The following is a 10,404-nucleotide window of genomic DNA, read 5'->3' on the forward strand; positions in this document are numbered from 1 at the left end:
TCATTAAGTATGAGGTCAATTTTTTTTTAATGGAGTTAAAATTAACGTAGATATATGACCGAACCTAACCAACCCTACCTAACCTAACCTAACCTATCTCTATAGGTTAGGTTCGGTTAGGTAACCAAAAAAGTTAGGTTAGGTTAGGTTAGGTAGGTTAGGTAGTCGAAAAACAATTAATTCATGAAAACTTGGCTTATTAGGCAAATTTGGCCTTGCATAGTAGGCTGAGAAGTGAGTTCTGGCTACTAGGTACGACATATATATATATATATATATATATATATATATATATATATATATATATATATATATATATATATATATATATATATATATATATATGAGACAATGTCAGACCACGGAGGAAAAATGAAACAGGAATTTCCTTAAGTACTTTCGTATATTAAATACATCTTCAGAAGGTCAACCTTCTTGACCTTCAACCTCTTGACCTTCTGAAGATGTATTTAATATACGAAAGTACTTAAGGAAATTCCTGTTTCATTTTTCCTCCATGGTCTGACATTGTCACATTCTTAATCACGTGTTTATTTTCGTGATATACACACACACACATATATATATATATATATATATATATATATATATATATATATATATATATATATATATATATATATATATATATATATATATATATATATATATATATATTTATATATATATATATATTATTATTATTATTATTTATTTTAATAATTGTAGGTGCTGTGGAATGGAGTGAGGAAAACTTGGGAATTCTACCATTCTCTATGCCCATATACCCAGAGATGGCGGGGTATAAGACTCGTTTGGCATCATTTGGTATCATCTGGCCTGATATGTGTGGTCAGTCTCCGGCAGAATTATCTCGTGCTGGCTTTTTCTCTTGTGGTACGTATTGGAAGATAATAATAATATTATTATTATTATTATTATTATTATTATTATTATTATTATTATTATTATTATTATTATTATTATTATTATTATTATTATTGTTGTCTTAATGTAATCACACGAGCCAAGTCTGTTTGAGACGTGCTAGTATTTACTTTCTCATTTATTTATTTATTTATTTATAAAAAATTTTTTTTATATATTTTTCTTTTTTCTTAGGAGTTGGAGACCATATACGATGCTTTTATTGTGGTGGCGGTCTTGTTAACTTCATACCTTCGGACGACCCCTGGACTCTCCACGCCCGGTACTACCCAAACTGCATCTACTTAAACTTGAAGAAGGATCGAGCTTTCATTAAAAATGCAGTCCCTTTCTCACCTCCTCGACCGACAATACCCGTTGATGAAACACTGATTAATGCGCTCCTGCACGGTCTTGATTATTACTGTGGACTCGCTGCTACAGTAAGATTTCCATACATCGCCCTGCGAGGCGCCCTAAGAGAATACCTCAAGATTAAAAAGGATATATTACCTCTCCTTAGCGAATCTAACTGTGTAGAGGTGTTGTTATGGTTTTTAGATGGAGTGGATGAAAGTGAGGACACAGGTGCAGTAACTGAATCTCCCTTAGAAGTATTATCGTCCCAAGGTGTTATTTTCCCCCGTCCAGTTCCCCCTGTAGTGGAGGTAGATGAACAAGAGGAAGAGAATGCAATGCCTGGGGTAGCTAGGTTTTATTGCAAGGTATGTTTCACTCAAGAAATAAACACGGTTCTCATTCCGTGTAGGCATATGGTCATATGTTTGGATTGTGTAACAAGATGTGACAAATGTCCTGTATGTCGAGGAGATGTAGTACATCTACTTCTTCCCATCATCTCTTAATAAAACAAATCTAAAGTTGATTCTTTTATATTATCCTTATGTATAATTTTTTATTATTATTATTATTAACGCTGTGGGAGGTGGAGGTGTGTGGTAAGGAGGCACCCTCTTGAACGGGGGTATATAGGTCACCCTTGACCTGGTAGGGTAAACACTCAGCCACCCACCCAGCCACCAATCCAAGATGACCGCACGAGCCTCTGGTGCTGCCGGTGTAGCCTCTCCTCACTCAGAGGGCGATGAGCGCTTAGGACAAGCCATAGCAATAATACGTGGTATGTTTCCCTTAAGTCGAGTCATATTGTGCTAAGATTCTTGTTGTTGTTGTTGTTTGCTAATGTTGATGTAACAAATAATATCAATAATGTGAAGAGTGAGTGTGTGTGTGTGTGTGTGTGTGTGTGTGTGTGTGTGTGTGTGTGTGTGTGTGTGTGTGTGTGTGTGTGTGTGTGTGTGTGTGTGTGTGTGTGTGTGTGTGTGTCTGTGTGTGTCTGTGTGTGTGAGTGAGTGTTATGCTAGTAATGTAAACTTTTTTTTTAGATTATCTGGAGAAAGCTGGCAGCTGCGGTGTGAGCAGCAGCAGCGGCCCCAGCAGATCCACCTCTGGAGGGAATATTTTCATATTCTTGGGAACCACACACATACACACAAACACCGGGGAGGTGGCTGTGTCCTCCCCCCTACTCCAGTCGACTACGGTGATAGCCCCCCTCCCACGTTGGTGCTGGTAACCGTAGCGAGCAGGCCGCGACAGGTGTCGCCCCTGCTGGTGCCACACGCACCGCACGTGCTTGTCTCCCTACACACACCACTACCACACCCGATACTGCTCCTGCTGATGGAGATCGTGGCGATAGAAGTACTAGTAACACCTTCCCTCATTGTGTACCACCCGGTCCTACTGCTGATCAGAGGGGGAATAACGCTTTATATTTTATGGATACCGTTGAAGAGGTGCTGTCCCCCAGCCTTTTAACTGTGGGGTGTAGAGTAGGTAGTGACCCTACTACTAGTAGTACTACTAGCGATAATAGGACTGAAGAAGAAGTTGTAAGAATGAGTGTGGATATTTCACAGGGGGGTGAGTATCCAGATCTCTTGACTATGAGTGAAGGTCTTGATGATGCGGTGTTTGCCGCTATTTCTCTCTCAGAGGACAACCCCGCTACTCAAACCGAAAATGATTTGAATGTAGAAGCCTTACTGGGTGAGCGTATAATGCTTACAGACAGTCAGCAACGTGGATTGCTTACTGACGTTGATGTGAATCTTTTCCTCAACCCCCAACTTAGTTCACTCCAAGGTGTATCTACAAACCTTGACCCTGAACCCAGCTCTCACCCCCCCCCCCTCCACATCCCACAACTCTAAATTAAGTTCACACAAAACCACATCTCGGGCAAGAGGTCGTGATGAGTGTAACACAATGTCTCAGACGGTGATAATAAGCAGTGATGACGAAAACTTTACCCCTCTGCGAAGGATACGAGTTGGTGACGATCTTAATATATCCCGCTATATTGACACCACCAGTGATAGTGACACCGACTGTGATAGCGAGGTTGAGCGTGAAATAATAGCACCTCCCCCACCCAAACGACAGATTAAACGAAGCGATAATCGTCTGACTATAGAAAAACCCAGCAAAAATCTAAAATCTAAGCCTAAATCTAAAAAAAACTTTTTGAAACTCCGCTGATACCTAGTAGTCATGCAACTGCATTAAGCTGAGTGTTATGTCTGTCTGTCTGTCTGTCAGTTACTATGTTTTGTTTTACCAAGATAAATATGCGACTTATGTTATGTCTACCAGTTATTGAATAAAACGTAATAAGAGAAAGATCAACTATTTTTTCACCTATTATGCTAACACCATATGACTGAGTGTTATGTCTGTCTGTCTGTCTGTCAGTTACTATGTTTTGTTTTACCAAGATAAATATGCGACTTATGTTATGTCTACCAGTTATTGAATAAAACGTAATAAGAGAAAGATCAACTATTTTTTCACCTATTATTATTTCACCTTCACTAGTCTCTGTTTTTTTTTCTGTTGGATCGAACGATTGCTAATGGTTGATGATGAGTGAAAACTCGCGCTATGGAAAGACTCAAGGTCAGTCCCTAACGAGATGCGACGAGACGGAATGAGTAACCACGCATACATTTTCAAATGTTATAAGAACTGAAAAACAGACATAACCCAGAGCTATTTCACTATCGTCTCATCCGGTCTGTTTACATTGGATAATGTAGGTCTTAAGAGAGTGTGTGTTGAACTCGGGGATAATGAACAAATCAATTTAATAATAGTATCAAGATTGTGTTTTTCCATATTGTCGTATATATGCTTGCTTTGCTTGGAATTTGTATGTGTGGAACAAAAATATTTTATTGTGTTTGGATGTAATGGCTAAACATGGTTTACATTTCATTATTCAGACATCGGACAGAAAGTTGCTCGTTACTCTTAAAATGTTATTTGGGCAAAGAACGAAGTTAGTATATTTGTTCACGTTACATTAATGATATTTGAGCAAAGAACGATGTCATCATGTTGGTCGTGTTACCTTACAAGGATATAAGGGTGTGAGTGATGGGGGCTCGAAAATCGACATTAGTCGTCCATCCTCTGGTGCGCTGTCAGTCTAAGTGAAATGAAAAAAGATACGTGAACAGCAGCAGCAGGAGAAAGGAAATGATGTTACTTTCCCCAACTATTAAATGATCTGGAGAGAGAAAGAGAGAGAGAGAGAGAGAGAGAGAGAGAGAGGGAGATATATAGAGAGAGAGAGACAGATAGACAGAGAGAGAGAGAGAGAGAGAGAGAGAGAGAGAGAGAGAGAGAGAGAGAGAGAGAGAGAGAGAGAGAGAGAGAGAGAGAGAGAGAGAGAGAGAGAGAGAGAGAGAGAGAGAGAGAGAGAGAGAGAGAGACAGAGAGAGAGAGAGAGAGACGGAGTCGCGGACCGTAGCTACATCTCCCCTTCCTTAACGAAAACGCAGTGGGTAATGGATACCCAACCACTTCCGCCGTGTCTGAGGAAGTAATGGAAGTCATTGCCTACCCTCCGGGAGGGGGAGATATAACCAAACTACTTGGAAAAGACTCTTCAGTTACCCTCTAACCAGCGACCAGTACGCACACCCCTCCGCGGACATTGAAAAACGCTTAAGGGTAATGGTTTTCATCCGTCCAACTCTGTCACCTATACACTCCTTCATCACCAACTGTTTGCCTCATCTCATTCACAACTTAAGAGTGACTGCTCTCTCTTTCTATTCCTCATTCTCCTCCTCCTCCTCCATACTTCATACCATGTATGTCCCAACTATCACCCTCATGCTCCATCTCCAAACACAGATGCATAACTCGAAGAAATTAGACTTGAAAAAAAAAACGATTAAGCCAAATGGACCACATCCCTCCTGCTGGACTCTACTCTCTCATCCTCTCACACTTACGGCTTCCTGTAGGGGGGAGCTAATGGGTTGTCAAAACCGCAAATGACCCCGAGCAGTCTCACGACGAGGGGAAGCTCCCCTCACCCTTCCATCCCTCCCTCCCTTCCTCACTCCTCCCCTCCACCCCAAACAACATAACAGACTATGTTGGGACTCCTCTCACCTTACTTACGATCATCAAAACTATTATCGTCACAAAGGATTAAGTCTACGCCAAACACACATACATATTCATTTACTCCTTCCTCATATTCCACTCTTATCCTTGTATTTCTTACGCTACCACATACTCTCCTACAACATGCCATCCCCTCTTTCCTGACCACATACCCAAACACACGGAAAAAGTACCCCAAAACCCCGAGGACTAGAGCGACGCGCACCACCTGCTCACCACATACCTCCGACACGCGCCAAACTTCCGGGAAAATCCCCCCAAACCCTTGAGGACTAGACACCTGCGCACCACCTGCCCAGCTGACACTCACGAGTGCCACCTGGGCAGATGGCGCGCGTCGCTCTAGTCCTCAACTTCACTACTTGCTCCTAGTAGTAAGTTTAATTATACTGACCTTCCTATCTGTATTCAGACTGAGCCTAGCATCATTATAGGTGATTATAACGCTAGGCATAGAAATATTGGTAATTCGCAGTTCAGTAATCGTAACGGCAACCAACTGGTGTCACTATTAGGTAGTCACGATGATGCACAGATTGTTTGTGACCTTGATCCGACGCATATCTACGGAGGTATTCTTGATCTATGTCTCGGTTTCAACGTCTCCCGCACCGTCTGTGCCTCGTCAATAGTGCCAGATATGGCGTCTGATCATCTGGCCATATTAGCCACTGTAAGCATTGGAAGCTCTATCCTCCCCGGCGGAATGTTCAAGCGGAAGAGGCTGGCTGTGCCTATCGATCAACGAGACAATTTTGTTGCTCATGTGTCAGAATGGTACAGTTCAGCTGAGCCCTCATCAGTTGAAGATTTTAACAATGAGCTCACAGGTACTATCGAGCAGTTTATAGAATCACTTGATCCATCGTCCAGGCCACGTAACCCAAATTACACAGGTCATAGCACTTATGCTTATTATAATGATTCTAAATTGCATGCACTAAAACGCACTGCCAGAAGAATTGGACTAGCTTATAGAAGGACCCGCACTGCTGAAATGCTTAAGCTCTTTCAAACGGCTCTGGCTGAGGCCAGGGAACGTATGGTAGAGCTGAGGCAGACAGACTGGGAAACTTTTGTCAGTGGTCTCAACTCTCACACGCCATTAAGTCGGGCATGGAAGGATATCAACAAGGTCAAAGGGAAAAATGCTGCAGAGATTGCGCACCCTAATCCTCTGCACAGAGCAAATGAGCTTGTTGATGCTTGGGCCACCACTTCCAGCTTTGACAGTCTTCCTCTACCCCTCACAGAATGAATTAAATAATAATTATGCTGATAGAGCAAGGCTCCTTGACTTCATGCTTCATCAAGAGGATGACTGTGACATGCTTTTTACTGAATACGAACTAGACTCTGCTCTACATAAAGGCAAAGCTACATCACCCGGGGAGGATGGAGTTACTTACGGCTCGATAGGCATACTGCGTATGCTTCTGCTAGTTCCAGGGAATCCCTTGCTTGAATTGTATAATATGAGCTATGTAACTGGGGAGCTTCCAAAGTCATGGACCAACAGTCTTATTATTCCCATTCCTAAACCAAACCAGCAGAGTGCTTTTTGCCCAATCTCCCTCACTAGTTGTTTCTGTAAGTGTCTTGAGAGGATGGTTCTCAACCGTCTCCTTTACAGAATTAGTAACATTTTGTCTCCCCAGATATATGGCTTTACGCATGGAAATAGTGTACATCACTGTATTACCACATTCCTCACCCTGCATACTGATAGGCCATATACCACTTTCCTAGATCTTAAGTCAGCTTTTGACATTGCTAACCCACGTCATTCTGAGCGAACTTGCTAAAATGAATGTTGGAGGATTGCTTTTACAGTGGATAAGAGGCTATCTATCCAACAGGAAGTCATCTGTACTGTTCCAAGGGCATAGGAGTGTAACAAGAGATTTTGAACTTGGCACTCCACAGGGAGGTGTCCTCAGTCCTACTCTGTTCAATGTGATAATCAATGCACTTTTAAACTCAGTAACTAGGAGCCCAAGCGAACACATCATTAGCTATGCAGATGATATACTGATCCACACCAATGGGAATACCAACACCCAAAATGTTCTGAACTCTGTATTGCACACATTTCAGGAACTAGGCTTGGTCATCTCTGTTACGAACCCGGATCCAGCGTCCGAGCCCGGAGCAGTGACGACCGCGCCATCTGTGGGTCAGCTCCCGAAACCCCCTCCAAACGGACGACGACACCTGGTGAGGACGACGTGTACTGGCCTCGAGAGCCAGTTTCCAGTCCTGTTCAGCGCTCAACACAGCCGCTGCTGACCTCTGGTGAGGTGGTGCTCAGACAACAGCGCCATCTATGGAGTGGATATGTCGGGCGTTTGTGTCTTAGCCTGTAAGTGAGGTGTTTTAGTGTCCCTGTTATTGATGACGTGTCTGCTTACAGAGTCGACCTGGGACTGCTGTGATGGAAGTTGAGTCAGTCTACCCAAGGCAGCCGTCTCCATACCTTGTGCTTTGCTGCAGCAGCTGTGAAGTCGTCCCCCGGAAGAACACTGTGGTGTTACCCTGTCAGTGGAGTGGCAGTAGAAGGATTACCCGGGACCGACTGCTGGAGACGTTTATCCACTGGGGTATTGAGGAAAGGAGAGTGATTTTGTGGTATCACACGAAGCTCCTGTCTAGGGCGTTACCCTTATATCGTTCGTGGAGTGGCCTGACCAGCGTTGCGGGTCCGGAACCTGCCAACAGACCTGCTGGACTTGTGGTTGACGGCCTCCACGGCGGTGCCCCCAGTGGACCTGTGTTTTGGCTGACCTGTGGCCAGGGTAGGCTCAGCTTCTCAGAGGATTCGTTGTGAGGCCACGAAAGCACCGAGGACTCAGCACCGAGTGTCTGCATCCAGAGTCTTCAGCAGAAGACGATTTGTGTATTTCCCCTGAACAGTGTTAATACCCCTCCCCCTGTGCACTCTTTTATATATTATTTATTTGGTGATGGTAAATTATAGTCTTAAGTTCTTAACTTTCTTTCCCTTCCCCCTTTAAGTTTCTTGCGTCACGGATCACATCCCTTGAAAGCCACTACTGGCTTGGGGTCGGATACAACTTCCTCTAACAACATCAGAGTAAGAACCCCGTTGCGTCCCGAGAGGGCAGTAACAATCTCAGTAGAGAAAACAAAGATCCTGAACCGACGCCCACCCAGACGGGGTGGGGCCGTTCGCAAAATGCAGTTGCATGATGGCTCTCTGCACGACTATGTAACCAGATGCAAATACCTTGGTCTTGAAGTTCCACTGTACCGCAATGGGGTAGCCAGACTAGGTCGCCAATGTAGAGAGAGGCTCTGTGCCCTCAAGGCTGTGGCAGGCTACCATCCAAGCTATGGTGCAAATGTGAAAATTGTCAAAATGATGTATCTCTCATATATTAGGTCTCTGATTGATTATGCTGCACCCATGCCTGCTCTAGTGCTTGAGAGAATGCCTGGAGGGCTGGAAAAGATGCAAAACGAAGCCATGAGGATTATCCACGGATGCCCCCGTACAACTAAATTTCTAAACATGAGGAAGGAACTGAATATTTCATGTGTAAGTGATCGTATCACTGAAATTAATGCTTTAATTGGTATCAAGATGCTTAGGCTAACCCACCCTAACCCCTGCACTGAAGCCCTCCAAGCCTTCTTCCTTGAATGTCAGCACCCCTCCAAATGGATTACCGTAACTGCCAATGTGCTCAGAATGTATAACTTTCATCACCCCTACCCAGAGAGACAACAACAACACTTTCCTGCCCCATGGGAGATCACTCCTTTCCAAATTACTGTCCCCCCTTTCCCACCCAAGAAGCTGATTAAAGAACAGTCCTTGCTTCGACAAGAAGCACAGTACAATGCCTTAAGCCAAATTGATGCTTTAGTCAGAGAGAGCTCTCTTTCCCAGATTATTTACACTGATGGATCCTTGCATCAGTCCTATGGTGCAGCTGGAAGTGCAGTTGTTGTGACAGGGAGAGATGGTTCCATTTCCCATGAGTGTGGAGCGCGTCTAAGTAACTGGGCCTTCACTCTTCAAACAGAATTGGTTGCCATAATCCTTGCACTCGAGCGCGTATATGAATCCAAAGTTGACACGCTAATTGTAAGTGACTTGTCATCCTTGACTGCCCTCAGCTCCCCAAGGCATAACTGTGACGTGCTTATCTCTGAAGCTAGACACAGATATAGTGAAATAATCAATGATGGAGTCAGAGTTTGTCTCCTGTGAATTCCTTCCCATATTGGTCTCCGAATGCATGATAGAACTGATGAGCTAGCCAAGACATTTGCTCATAAAGAGGGAATTGATTACAAACTTGGACTGCCTTTGAGCAGCCTGAGGGCAGTAATATCCCAGGAACATCAACTAAATTTCGGAGACTTGAGGCAAAGTGAAATTCACACCAGTTACTCCATCTATCACCATTCTATTATGCATGAAGAACCGCACGTCTATGGGTCATCCAATAATGTTAGCAGACTTCTAGACGTTACCACTGGTAGGCTTAGGCTCGGCTATAAGTACCTCTGGGAGTTTGTAACATCTGCTGATGTAGATTTGACCAAATGTAAACTCTGTCAGCAGAACTATTCGCATACTTTGCGTCATTATTTATTTATTTATTTATTTATTTATTTATTTATTTATTTATTTATGCATATACAAGAATGTACATAAGGAATGTGAGGATACAAATATGGTAATTACAGTCTTGTAAAGCCACTAGCACGCGCAGCGTTTCGGGCAGGTCCTTAATCTAAGAAAATTTTAAGGAGGTAATACTTGCAAAATTTATAGACAAAAAATTATAACAGATTACATGAAATGAAAAAAAAGATGAGAGAAAATTGTAGGTACAGTATATTAAAGCACATAGGTAGCTAAGATTGATTGCAATGACAGCTTGAATGGTAGTTGACAAAAATTGGTAGTCACAATACAGCATATGGCTAGCACATAAA

General features: G+C 43.0%; 1 protein-coding gene across 1 annotated transcript; it reads left to right on the plus strand.

The window, feature by feature from the left end:
- The first annotated feature begins 794 nt into the window (after window positions 1-794).
- Window positions 795-2,366, plus strand: LOC123765932 (baculoviral IAP repeat-containing protein 8-like). The gene is made up of 3 exons (XM_069336897.1): window positions 795-897; window positions 1,123-1,652; window positions 2,334-2,366. The coding sequence occupies exons 1-3, from the start codon at window positions 795-797 to the stop codon at window positions 2,364-2,366; spliced, it is 666 nt and encodes a 221-aa protein (XP_069192998.1).
- Window positions 2,367-10,404: the final 8,038 nt, after the last annotated feature.

Source organism: Procambarus clarkii, chromosome 37 (genome assembly GCF_040958095.1).
Source record: "Procambarus clarkii isolate CNS0578487 chromosome 37, FALCON_Pclarkii_2.0, whole genome shotgun sequence".
Lineage (NCBI taxonomy): Eukaryota > Metazoa > Arthropoda > Malacostraca > Decapoda > Cambaridae > Procambarus > Procambarus clarkii.